At 38.2% G+C, this 14099-nt stretch overlaps 1 protein-coding gene across 1 annotated transcript; it reads left to right on the plus strand.

Annotated features, from left to right (window-relative positions):
- The first annotated feature begins 1463 nt into the window (after nt 1–1463).
- Nucleotides 1464–6927, plus strand: LOC119790816 (neuronal acetylcholine receptor subunit alpha-9-II). Its single transcript, XM_038296524.1, has 6 exons — nt 1464–1654; nt 1918–2063; nt 3695–3849; nt 4047–4227; nt 4300–4651; nt 4729–6927. The coding sequence occupies exons 1-6, from the start codon at nt 1606–1608 to the stop codon at nt 5493–5495; spliced, it is 1650 nt and encodes a 549-aa protein (XP_038152452.1). The 5' UTR covers nt 1464–1605; the 3' UTR covers nt 5496–6927.
- Nucleotides 6928–14099: the final 7172 nt, after the last annotated feature.

Raw genomic sequence — 14099 nt, forward strand, 5'->3', positions numbered from 1 at the left:
ATTCGATTTCATCCTGGACACTACAGAAAATGGGCTTAAAGTGTAAAAAACCGAACTTCTCCTTTAAACCTCCAAATCTGGCAGCTGCCTACATGGATATGGCAAGTGCAAACTGGTGAAAGCCTGCTTGGATGAATGTCTGAAAAATGAACCTTTTTGATCATGCTGACAAAAAGATTTTCTGGAGTTGTCCAGGTGAGAATTTCAAACCAAAGAACATGTACCTGCCGTCAAGCATTCATCTGATTTGCATTGTGGACCAAAAGACCCACTTTGTAAATCAGATTTAATAATCAAGAAGAAATACCATCACATTTTTTAACATCTCAAATCAACATCAGGGTCTGAAAAAATTGGACACTGTTAAATTTTTACATTTTCATAGATAGCAACCCACTATGAAACAGAAAACATTAAACTTTTGAAGCAGCCCAAAGCTCTGCAGATTTAAACACTATCAGCCAGGATAAAAAGCGAGACCCTGTTAGAATGAATAATAAATAACATGAGTAATTTTACCTAGAACAGTGGGCCACCATTAAACCAAAATCATGTCTGGTGTTTGTTTTTTCCAAAATCTGTCAAAATCAGATATTCCAATATTAGTGGCAGTTCATATAAATATTAACCTGGTTGTTCATGTAAATATCAGAAAAAATAGGTGAAAATGTTGGATGAATAATATGTTTAAAACGCACAAGCTAGTAGATTCAAAGTCTTACTTTGACCCCAAATTTGCCTTTACAGGCTTTTCAAACATGGTTCTGTTATCCAGGTCTGCTGAGTGGATATAGATTTAGAATCAGAATTACTTTATTAATCCCTTGCGGGAAAGTCTTTTCTTGCACTGCCGTTTAAAAGAAGAACACTTGAGCAAAATAAAGTATAATACAATAATACAAAACAAAATAAGTAAAATTACATCCGTCCCATATAAACAGTGTAAAATAATATATAAGAATAAAATAAGGTTCTCCGTATATTCAATTTCTAATAAAGAAATATTATCAGCAGAAATCTGACTGCCCTGAAAATTGCAGTTTAAATTAATGTTTGTTTACATAAAAGTCTAGAAAACAAAATCCCTATGCTGCAAAGGTCTGTTAACATGGCAGTTTTACTGCTAAATGTGATCTATAAATTACGAAGAATAATTAGAAACACGAAAAATAAATGTAATATCTTTATAGTAATATTTACTCTATTTAAAATTTCATGATTTTCATGAAGCTTCAATAATAAAATATTAGATCAGTGCTAACTGATCTCAAACTATTTTTTGTAGCAGCTGCCCAGCTGAATATATTTTTACCAAGAAAAAAAATTCATTATGTGTTCTGAGGCAATGATTCATAGGCATCCTGTTTCTCTCGCTCTGCTGCTATATGATAGCCAGGGTTTTTTTCCCCTGTCCCGTCAGCTAGACATGCCGCCTCCCCCACTAAGCAGTGAGAGCCGCAGGTTCGGCCAGATGAAACGCTGCCCCGCTATCTACAACTCAGTTCAACTGGGGTTGAACGGCCGTCATGTAAGACTTTTAAGGGAAAGAAGCAGTCGGATTCCTGCTTTAGGCTACCTTTACTTTGATCTGGGAGAAATCCAGAGATGTTCAAGATGATCCAGGTAATCTGTTTGACAGTGCTGCTTCCTGAAGGTGAGTTTTAATTCTTTCTCCTACAACTTTGGCGTTCTTATTTTCTTGCGGATTATGTCATTTCAATCATCAACAAGGTATAGCACAATAAGTGCATGCAGGATGTTGAAATAATGTACTGCTGCAAATGCACTTTGATTATGAAATGTTGTATATAGGAACAACAAAAGCAGCAAATTCTTCCCAATCCAAGCATTTGAGAATGACTTGCTGCTTAGAATAATGCATATGTTTATCATCTTAACATTTTTTTTTTCTCTCAGTGGTTCTTTGTGCTCAGGGTCACTTTGCCCAGAAGCTCCTGAATGACCTGATGGAGAATTACTCCAGTGCCCTGCGGCCTGTGGAGGACACAGACAGAGCGCTTAATGTGACATTACAGATCACCCTCTCTCAGATAAAAGACATGGTGTGTACTGGGTTACTAGCCTGTCTCAGGATGTACTGTAGACCTATATGCCACACACTGGAGCTTTCGTCACATCTAAAGCAAGTAAAAAGTTTAAAAAGTCCAAATGACCAAGCCTTCATATCAAAATATGTCAAAACATCAGCAATTATCATAACCTAAGACAAATCAAATTGGAAATAAACATGATTAGTTTTAGACAGTCTTTCAGTGTATGAGCTTTGACGCGAATTATTGTTGCTGCACTGAAGCAGCACATCACTTGATGAAATGATAGGCAGACATGTTAACTGTTAAATCCTCCCTGTACGGCCTACTGGTATTCAACAGGTTCAGATTCCCGTTCAGGTTCAGTGATGTGTCAGCCCTCAGTGAATCACCAGCTGGATGGTGGATGTGTTTAGTGAGACAGCACACCACTTTGATGTAATCTATCTACCAAGATGTGTGCTGCTGTTGGTTTGTTATATCAGAGTACACATGAAAGAGAGCTGACTAAAAGACTGAGTGATGGTGTTTTGTTACCTGATGCGTCTATGTGCTGTTGGGTTATGGGCTCTTATTCACCTGATATTGACAGATGATTCTGGACTGCTGTTGTCTTGATCGTTTGAGTCTCTCTTGTCAAGAGGTGCTAATAAGCAGCAAGGAATAAAATAGAAGTTATACCTGTTTGCTGTTAAGATGATGTAAGATGTGTTTTAAATGGAAGAGAAAAAAAATAGCTCAGAATCCATGGAAGACCTCGATAGGCAATTATTCCAAATCTTTTTCTCATAGTCTCAGGAATAAAACTATTAATATCCTCTCAAACTCTAATTTTGTAACATTACTAACACATATAACAGTTTATTTGTGATTAAATTAATAGAAAAAAAAATAGTGTATAGCTGTGAATTGGTAGCAAAATTATTCTTGGTTCTCAATGTTCCTTCAAAAAAGGAAATCTGCAAAGTATGGAGTGGAATGTTATCAAACTTCCGTATCTCTAATATATCTCAATAATTTTTTTCAGTTACAGCTGAAACTGTTGAGTTTTTCTCTAATCAGCTTTTCACATGAAGAGACTTGGACTCAATTGGTATACCTCAATTTGATAAGGACAATAAAGCAACAAAAGTGAATCTGGAGTCCACATAATAAGTGTTATCCGAATAGTGTTGACACTTAGGAAGGAGCTAGGACCAGGAAGCAGTATGCTACTGTATGTTGACCTACTGATATTCCTAGCCACTGCTAGAAACAATACAGTTACCCCACAATCCTTTGTGTGACTTTAAATTGAATTCAAATAAAAAAAATACTTTATTTATCCCAAAGGGAAATTAAATTAGGTATTATCACAGCCCATTTCGCAACACTGATTGTATAAGACCTGTAAATTTCATCATCTTCATTTGTTTTTGGTTTTATAATTGAGAGATAGTGTTAACACCCTGTTGTCCCAATATTATCAGCCTGTTTCCATCACGTAATGACGTCTGTAAGTATGTTTATAGTTATAATGTGACAGAATGGACTTTTGTAGACACTGTATCCTATTTACTTTACTTAGATACTTAGATGTGATTTATGATGTAATGTTGAATTTTTGCAACATGTTTTGTGCCTTTCTTTGTGTGTGTGTTAAGGATGAGAGGAACCAGGTGCTGATAGCTTACCTGTGGATTAGGCAGACATGGCACGATGCGTACCTGAGGTGGAATAAAGAAGACTATGATGGTCTAGATGTCATCCACATTCCCAGCAGCCTAGTGTGGAGGCCCGACCTTGTCCTCTATAACAAGTACGCCAGTACGTCGTCCAACACAGACATGTTCACACCAGATGGCTATTTAAAAACAAAATGATTTGTAAATGCTCCTTTTGGCTTACTTGAACCAAATTCTATCAAGAATGAAACACGACATTCATTTTAAACAATGCTTTTTGATTATTGATGTTTTTTTGATAATAAGATTCAATATTTTCCCTCTCCTTTAGAGCCGATGATGATTTCTCAGGACCAATGGACACAAACGTCAAGTTGCGCTACAATGGAGAGATAACTTGGGATGCTCCTGCCATCACCAAGAGCTCCTGTGTTGTTGATGTCTCCTACTTTCCATTTGACAGCCAGGAATGTAACCTCACCTTTGGTTCCTGGACATACAATGGCAACCAGGTACAAACATGAATTATATGTCACTATTTTAATGCCCTGCCTCTACTTAATCATTCATCCCTCGTCATGCAGGTAGATATCATCATGGGCATGGACAGCGGTGACCTCTCTGATTTTGTAGAAAACGTGGAGTGGGAATGCCACGGTATGCCGGCCACAAAGAATGTGATCATGTACGGCTGCTGTTCTGATCCCTACCCAGACATCACCTACACAGTGCTCCTGCAGCGCCGCTCCTCCTTCTACATCTTTAACCTGCTCCTTCCATGCTTCCTAATCTCCTTCTTGGCTCCTCTGGGCTTCTACCTGCCTGCAGACTCTGGTGAGAAGGTTTCCCTTGGAGTGACAGTTCTCCTTGCTCTCACTGTGTTCCAGCTCATGGTGGCTGAGAGCATGCCACCATCAGAAAGTGTGCCTCTTATAGGTAACAGTCTACTTTCTACAGCATTTTCTGTGCAAGTATAAAGCAAAAAAATATATTATTTTTGTTTTGTTCCATAGGAAAGTACTATATTGCCACAATGACTATGGTAACAGCCTCCACAGCGCTCACCATTTTCATCATGAACATCCACTTCTGTGGCGCTGAGGCCAAACCAGTCCCACACTGGGCAAAAGTGCTCATTATTGACTACATGTCAAAGATTTTCTTTGTTTATGAAGTAGGAGAGAACTGTGCTTCTGGCTCCTCTGCTTCGTCTTCTCACTACCTTCAGGATGATGTGGTAAATTCTCACATTCATGCGAATGGAAAACCCAGAGGGCACAGCAGCCAAGAGGACCATCAGGGCCACAGATACCCCAGATCTCAGCCTTACAAGCAGCAACAGCAGAGCAGAGTCAAAGTGCAGCACCACATTAGAAGAGATGACGGCAACCATCTCTCCAGATCAGGACCTAATAGGTATGAGGGCTCCATCCGTAAAAACACACTGAGCGACTACTGTGTGGACCAAAATCCTCAAGATCCTACCAAAGACTTTAAGTTTCCCTGTTGCCCTGAAGATGAAAAGCCTCCACCTCTCGGTCCCACGGTAACCTTTGGCCCCTGCGTGTTCTGCAGCTTTGGCAGTGGGTTTCCTAATGTGGACACCAAGTTAGTCCGCAACGTTGAGTACATAGCTAATTGCTTCAGAGAGCAGAAGGCCACATGTGCCAAGGGGGCAGAGTGGAAGAAGATTGCTAAAGTGATGGACAGGTTCTTCATGTGGATTTTCTTCGTCATGGTCTTCCTCATGAGCATTCTTGTCCTCGGCAAGGCGAAATGACTAAGCACTCAAGATTTGACTTAATGAACATTCCTTTGGCCAAACCCATAAATTCAAATGGGTGGTTTTCCTTTTATCAACCTTTGCAGATGTAGATTTGTGAAAGTTAAACCATTTATTAAGGCAGAAGGCAAAAACTTGTACATTGTTTGCCCAGTTTTACACAGGAAGTGTGACCCAGAAGTAACCCAGGTCCTATTCCTATTTCTTGAAGAACTTTCTGTAGCAGCAGTCAGTGGTTTGTTAAGCTTCCCAAGTTCTTAAAAAAAGTTGGTTTTACCTCCCTGTCAAATCTTTGGCTATCAAGGGTCCTTGTTTTATTTCTATCATTCCCATTTCCTTCCACCCAACTTTCCACTAAAATGCTTGGATGCAAAGTTTTCCTTTTTCTTGCACATACACATTCATTGTCATAATAATTTAGGATAAGATTTTGAACTTTTGTTGTTAGCATTATTAGTTAATGTTCGTATTACCACATTTGATCAAACCTGTGGTTCTTGTGATATCAGAAAAATATTTATTTTGAAATAGAATTCTTGATTTTTATGCTTAAGGATGTAAGGACATATTATCCTAATTGACATAATTAAAAGGATAGATGAACTATGGTCAGTTAGGAAGAAAACGGGTCAATTTGAAGATACTTGGCAGCTTATAGAGACACAATGTGAGAGATAGATTCACTTCCAAGGATTGGATTTTATAATGGAACAGTTTGCTATTGAGTTGATTAGGATGCTGCAACAACACTAAGATAAAGTTTTGGACACATTTTATAACATAACCTAGACACCAAAATGGTGACACTGACAGCATTTTAGGCATTGTTCTGCCCCCTGCATAGGCGTGCCAAGTATTTATCAGAATTTTGGAGCTACCCATCCTATTTGGCAAAAGCCTCAGTGCTGATCTTTGCAGCCATTGCTCAGCCCTATTTAGATTAAAGTGTTAAAATCAAACCTGTTTGAGAGTCATCCCTTTAGAGGACGTGGTTATTACTGTGTGATTACTTCTGGGGTGAAAGAGAAGGGGAAAAACCCTGAAGCATCTGACCACAGATGGTGTGCAGTCCCTTTAACAAGGTGGGTGAAAAAAAAACAACAATATATAAAGATTACTTCAGTGTTCCTTAACAGGGATACAAAGGAGTAATACTGCCTAACACAATAACCATTCAATTCAGTTCAATTTAATTTAATTTAATCACATATATCCATGTTAAAAAAATATACACCTTCACATAGAGGTTGATCTAGGATTGTGTACAAAAGAGGTTTTCTAAAGACGCTATCCGAAGCTTATGGACAGGAGCCTGTGTAGATAATACATATAATTAATACCACTAATCTTTAGATGTTAATCATCCTGTAAAAAGTATAAAATACGGTTTATCCTCCTCAGTTGATGCCAAATAGGTAAAAACATTTTCCCCCCCTACATTTTCCGATTAATTTTCCCCCCCTAGACATCCAGATAGGCTGATATAAAACTATGTAGAAACTTGATGGAACACATATTAAATGTTTTAAGTTCTTTAATATTCATGTTCATCTTAACAAAGTAACAAATCTATGCAAAAAAACATGTTTGGATGCTGCTCAATCGTTGCTCTGATTTGAATCTACGTCATGGTCTCATCTCTGACCACATCGATCTGCTATTAAATTAAAACATGGCCAGCAGAGACAGCCCATGTCTTTTTAATAACTGTGCAATCAGATGCCTGAGGAGTTTGAGGTGCTGCAGCTCCACAGAATAATTTTTCTGTTCAAATAATTCAGTGAATAGTTAATGAGCGAGCTTTGTTTGCTGCCAGCACAGCAGTGAGGACGTAAGGCAATAGGGAGCATCAATTATGTAACACAAAGTGCACACCATCACGCCCCTTTTCCTATAAGCCCACCAGCTTGATATTTGCAAGTGCTTTAAATATATTTGCAGCTCTCTCTGTATATGTATGCAGATGGGAATCAAAGGCAGAAAAATGAGAAAAATAAATGGCCCGAGGGTAAAAGGAACAATGAAACTGTGACATTCATATGAAGAATGTTCAAGAAAAATCTTGGTAATGCATAATATCTAATACCTTAACAGTTGGGCATATTTGAACAATGAACAACCAACATTTTATTTTAGTCACTGACAGTGATTGGAGAAAGATAATCCTTTAAAAAGTTATCAACATTTGGTTATTACAGTTTCTTAAAATTAGTGTACAAAATAAATACATTTCTACTCTGTAATAATAAGTTAATCAAAAATAAACCCTTAAAGAAAATATAAGGCTGAATAAACTAAGTATAACTGAGTATATTTCAGCGGTTACTGTAGCCATTTTCTGCATGCTGTTTAAATCCTTCACATGGATCTGGATAAATTGTTCCACACTCATATTTACAGCATTGGCTCAGTTAGCTGAGCTTTGGAGAAATTTTTTTTACTTACAACTTTCAATAGCATCCCATCTAAGCATGGGATGGAGCTTGGCTGGGGTCCATACTTTGTCAATGTTGAAACTAAATTCAATAATGCAAAAGATCTATAATATGTGTTGCTTCCCCTCACAACAACTGGAAGCCAATATAATAAAAAAGAAAAAAAACCCCATCAAGTTATAATAATGAAATTAAATGTTAGCTGCTCTTTGTATTTTAATAACAATACCCTAACTTTACAGTAGATGGCGCTCAATTTTCAGCCATTATTCTATTGCCCTGAGGTTTGCTGCATGAGTACCAGCTTTGCAAGTAGTTCTCATCTCCCTTTTATCTTCTTAACTGATCCATTCATGACATTTCATTACTGAAAGTCAAAAAAATAGATGATAATTGTCTGCTTCTCCACTCCCCCAGCAGGTCATACTAGGGAGAAACACAACACTGTTTCTCAATATCTGAATAGAATGATAAAAACAATGTTTTGGGACTAGGCAGTTTATTTTTTTTATGTTCTTCTAAGTATCTCCATTGAGGTTCTTTCTCTGCAGTAACCTTCAGACCTGCAGAAAGGGGAAGATAATGTTGTTTGATTCATGCTGTCATCCAAAGTGGTCATGGTTCAATTCCATTCAGTTTATTTATGTAGTGTTAGTTCACAACACATGTGTTCTTAAGGCACTTTACAGAGACAATTCAATCTGTTTAAAAATCTAAACGTGAACTATGTCATCAGATAAAAAAAAAAAAAAAAAACAGAGAAAGGCTGAATAGAGACATTTTCACTGCTTTATAATTGTCCTTTAACTGTTGAGGTTTATAAGAAATAGTACTATCACTCAGATTATATACAAACATGCTACTTCTGATGATAAATATCTAGGAGCTGAACTTACATTTTAGATAAACTCCTGATTCTCTGGATGCCTGGCTAAAGCTGTGTAGAATGGAGAAAATAAGACAGATTTAACTTTAAACGTGTACAGATAACAATTATTTGTTAGAAATGCAAAGAATTTCACTTGATTAAAAACAAAGTAAGCTGATCCAAATTCCGGGGTTTTACAAACTTGTGTATGTCTAAGGTGTTATTGATGTTTTCACAAATATTTCTGTGCCTAGTCTTTAATAAGAGATCATTTTCTGGAATCTGCTGTATCTGTTTTTAATTTTATTGTAGAAGATGTCTTACTATTATAAACAATTATATTAGAAATGTGAAAAATATAAAAGTAAAAGAAAAATTGAAGCTTTGTTTTATTATTTTTTTTGGCAAGGTTGCCGCCATGTTGCAGTGCTCCAAGCGGGGACATCACAAGGTATGTCGATGCTTTAGCTAGCAGTTGAATACATTTGATATACCGGCAGTACCTCAAAACTGTTAAACATTTTAGAAATTAGGTGTGGTGGAAGACGAAGCTGGAAGGACACTCAAGTGTCTAAATTAAATTTCTTATCCTTTAGAGCCCATTTGGTGGTGTGACTTGGGCCTCAGTAAGCAGAGAAGAGGCAGCTGTGGATCTGGTGTAGTTATTATTCATTCAACCCAACAAGCTGCCCTATCCCGTGTAAAGTGCATGCCCAGATATATAGCATGTTACAGGTTGCAGGTAAACAATGAATTATGGATGTGTTCTGACAATGGGGGAGATGGGGGATCTGGAGTCAACAAGTCATTTCTATGTCATGTTTTTGTTCTACCCAGCCACTGAACTAGGTGATTCCAATCTGGTTTATCTGTGTAAATTGAACTCACCAGGTTCAGTGGCTGGGTAGAACAAAAACATGACATAGAAATGACTTGTTGACTCCAGATCCCCCATCTCTGGACAACGGAACATGTGTTTTGATTAGACCAACTGTGGTTGTTGCTGTTCATCTGCTGTCAGGAGGCTGACCTGAACCACACACTGCACATCGAATTGTGCATTACTAGTTTTCAGACATTTAGATTGCTGTGTCAAGATATTGGTGACAGGGCGACAGTGGCGGTGCAGGAGTTTGCCTTGCAATCGGAGAGGTTGTCAGTTCAAGCTCCGGCTTTCCGTATCGTTGTGTCCTTGGGCAAGACACTTGACCTGCATTGCCTACTGACGGTGCTCAGAGGGCCCAGTGGTGCTGAGGTACGGTAGCCTCGTTTCTTTCAGTGAGCCCCAGGGCAGCTATGGCTACAATGTAGTTGCCACCATCAGTGTGTATGTGAATGGGTGAATGAATGGGTGAATGTAAAGTCAGGAGACTTAAAAAAAGCGCTCTATATGTATAGACCATTTACCATTTATTTAAGACGTGGAAGTTTTAGCAGTGGCCAGGCTGAGACATTGGAGTGACCGGTAAACACTTTTCAGGAATAAAGGCCGCAGGATGGTGAGGGAGAGGACAGATAGATGTGTTCATCCTGATGGCTGCTGTTTCAGTTATAAAAAAAGTGTGTTTAATAAAGTCAGAGAGCTAAGCTCTAGTGACGGACATTTGTTTTTGAGTTAGGGGCATAGTTGATGACTTAATACCTGCTAACATAACTTTTCATGTCTCTGCTCTGCCTCCTTAGGTTGTCATCGCACCCTGTTATCATGGCTGATTGTTAACTCTGACCCGCTGTCGGAGTGTTTTAGCCAGGCAGTTGAACCCAGCTTATAGGCGGTGAAACTGAAAAAAACACTTGGAGCAGCTTTAGGCTTTAGCTGGCTGCCCAACTGACCGCTAGATTGCCAGACTCAAAAGTGTTCTGCTTCACATAATCTCCACAACCAGTGTTCTGTCGGGTAGCAGGGATAGTCAGAACCCCCGGCACCAAAACTTGTCCTCTCTTTACTATGACTCGAGTAACACGCCGAATGGGCTCAAGCACGTGAAATGTGATTTAGGTGCTTGAATGACCTTTCAGCTTCGTTTTCCATCATACCAAATTTCTTAAATGTTTAGAGTTCTGAGGTATTGCCAGTATATTCAATGTATTCAACTTCCAGCTAAAGCATCAACCAACCCCGTGAGATCATCGTTTACAGTACTGCAACATGGCGGCGTCCTTGAACCCAAAAAATTATAAAAAGAAAACCAAGTTTTTTCTTTTATGTTTATATTTTTTCACATTATTGATAATAGTAAGACACAATCTCATGAATTTTTTTTTTAATTTTAAACCCTATTTTCTATGAGGAAAGGCTCTTTGTTTATATAATTTGGGGGAAAAAAAGTTTTTTGTTTTATCTTTTTGGGAAAAACAAAAAAGCCCTTTGTCATTTTTTGGACCGTCTGTATCTTCTCCCTATTGGTGTGTGGATTCTTTCCTGGTATTTTAGTATCCTCTGATTGTTCAAATACATCACTATTAGATTAACTGGTGATGTATAGAGCTTTTTGGTCCAAGTTGCCCTGAAATTGTGTGTAACTTAATTAACCAACTAATATAATTTTGGTTATAACACTAACATTGTGATTAATCAATAAACAAGACATAAAAACTAACATGAACTCTAATGACTTAAAGATAATTCTTAAACTATCTTCTTTAACAATAGGTGATCTTTACCCTCTGGAAAAGATCAATTGGAGGTTAAGGGAACATTTTGAAAATGAAAATAGAGTTATGAAGATTGAGCTAAGCTGAAATGCTTCAAAGAAGGATCTGGTGTGGGTCGATGTCACAGTCTAATCTCTGGGAACAGATCTGGACCTCGGGGGTTGAAGTTAAACACTCCTCTCTTTCTGGTGCTGCCAAAGAAAAATACACTCACCGGCCACTTTATTAGGTACACCTGTCTAACTGCTCGTTAACACTTAATTTCTAAGCAGCCAATCACATGGCAGCAACTCAGTGCATTTAGGCATGTAGACATGGTCAAGACAATCTCCTGCAGTTCAAACCGAGCATCAGTATGGGGAAGAAAGGTGATTTGAGTGACTTTGAACGTGGCATGATTGTTGGTGCCAGAAGCGCTGGTCTGAGTATTTCAGAAACTGCTGATCTACTGGGATTTTCACGCACAACCATCTCTAGTGTTTACAGAGAATGGTCCGAAAAAGAAAAAACATTCATTGAGCGGCAGTTCTGTGGGCGGAAATGCCTTGTTGATGCCAGAGGTCAGAGGAGAATGGCCAGACTGTTTCGAGCTGATAGAAGGGCAACAGTGACTCAAATAACCACCCGTTACAACCAAGGTGGGCAGAAGAGCATCTCTGAACGCACAGTACGTCGAACTTTGAGGCAGATGGGCTACAGCAGCAGAAGACCACACCGGGTGCCACTCCTTTCAGCTAAGAACAGGAAACTGAGGCTACAATTTGCACAAGCTCATCGAAATTGGACAATAGAGGATTGGAAAAACGTTGCCTGGTCTGATGAGTCTCGATTTCTGCTGCGACATTCGGATGGTAGGGTCAGAAATTGGCGTCTACAACATGAAAGCATGGATCCATGCTGCCTTGTATCAACGGTTCAGGTTGGTGGTGGTGGTGTCATGGTGTGGGGAATATTTTCTTGGCACTCTTTGGGCCCCTTGGTACCACTTGAGCATCGTTGCAACGCCACAGCCTACCTGAGTATTGTTGCTGACCATGTCCATCCGTTTATGACCACAATGTACCGAACTTCTGATGGCTACTCTCAGCAGGATAATGCGCCATGTCATAAAGCTGGAATCATCTCAGACTGGTTTTTTGAACATGACAATGAGTTCACTGTACTCAAATGGCCTCCACAGTCACCAGATCTCAATCCAATAGAGCATCTTTGGGATGTGGTGGAACGGGAGATTCGCATCATGGATGTGCAGCCGACAAATCTGCGGCAACTGTGTGATGCCATCATGTGAATATGGACCAAACTCTCTGAGGAATGCTTCCAGCACCTTGTTGAATCTATGACATGAAGAATTGAGGCAGTTCTGAAGGCAAAAGCTGGTCCAACCCGTTACTAGCATGGGGTACCTAATAAAGTGGCCGGTGAGTGTATCTGGGCACACAGCTGTAGGGCATGGAAGGTCACATACAGTAGGGCTGGAAGATTCTCTTCTCCTTGGAACATCAGTGAGCGCCTTTGAAAGAAGATGTTATTTCTTCTTGCATGTTATGTATGTGAAAAAACAATACATTTTTCAATGGTACTATTTTTTGTTCTATGTGAAGGAACACCGAATATGGTATCAGTACATTGATCTCACTGTGTTCTGGAAAATATGTTGAACAAAATGAGGTCATGTCTTACTGAGGTTCTGTTAAGTTTATAAAGTTAAGTTATGGAAAGAAACATAATATTGCATTTGTTGAATTTTGGAAATACATATTTACTTACATATGTTTAGAAATGAACAAACAGGAACAGCAAAAAGATAAGTAATAAATTAATATTCAACTTCTGAACCCTTTTCCACACCCTGTCACCAAATATATTATCAATGTATATATTATAAAAATGACTATAATTTATCTTCTAATGACAATGTGTGTTGAAACTTTGAAGCCACTGGTATGCCCTGCACCTAATACTATCATAATGTAGTTTTCATAAGTTTTCATATATGTTGCATAAATCAAAAAATACTGCCACTGTGTACTCCTTTCTTTTGGCTGCAGCTATAATACTTTTTGTAAATTTAATAAGTGCTGAGCATGTGGATCTTTATGATGTAGGTTTTTACTGTTTTCTGCTAATTGCTTAAAGTTTCTTTAGGAAAAATCTTTTTTGTTTGAATAATTTCTTTAAGATTGTAGAAAAATGCGAAAGCAACAGCAAGGGTCTTTAAATTGACATTTGTCCCCATTTGTAATATAGAGGGATTGCTTTGGCAACTTTCATTTGTTCTGAAAAAGCACCAGTATGTTTGGAAAGATTAAAAATGGTCAGTGTCTTAAAAATGGAGTCAATGCATCTTTAGATAATGTCATATCTAGTCCATCAAGTTTATGGATGTTTAACTCTTGCATTTTCTTACAATAAATAAGATATTCTGTTTGTTTATGTCCCCAACAAATATCGACTGCATTATTCAGGTTCCTGTTTCAGATATTTTTTAGATAACTGGATTCACACAATTGGATATATTTGCCGCAGTATCTGTAAAAAAAAAAAAAAACATGTTAAATTCATCATCAGTATATTTGTTGTTATTATACCAAACTTTGTTCTCTGTCAAAAAATCAGGTACTCTTTTATCCTTACTGTTCG

Source organism: Cyprinodon tularosa, unplaced genomic scaffold (assembly GCF_016077235.1).
Source record: "Cyprinodon tularosa strain WSP-4 unplaced genomic scaffold, ASM1607723v1 ctg371, whole genome shotgun sequence".
In the NCBI taxonomy this organism is placed as follows: domain Eukaryota; kingdom Metazoa; phylum Chordata; class Actinopteri; order Cyprinodontiformes; family Cyprinodontidae; genus Cyprinodon; species Cyprinodon tularosa.

What these genes read in the sequence shown, in the direction of transcription:
- LOC119790816 (XM_038296524.1), top strand. Translation starts at nt 1,606, where the DNA reads ATGTTCAAGATGATCCAGGTAATCTGTTTGACAGTGCTGCTTCCTGAA. An exon ending in TCTCTCAGATAAAAGACATG is followed by an intron (nt 2,064 to 3,694) that starts GTGTGTACTGGG and finishes GTGTGTGTTAAG; the next exon opens with GATGAGAGGAACCAGGTGCT. An exon ending in GGACATACAATGGCAACCAG is followed by an intron (nt 4,228 to 4,299) that starts GTACAAACATGA and finishes CTCGTCATGCAG; the next exon opens with GTAGATATCATCATGGGCAT.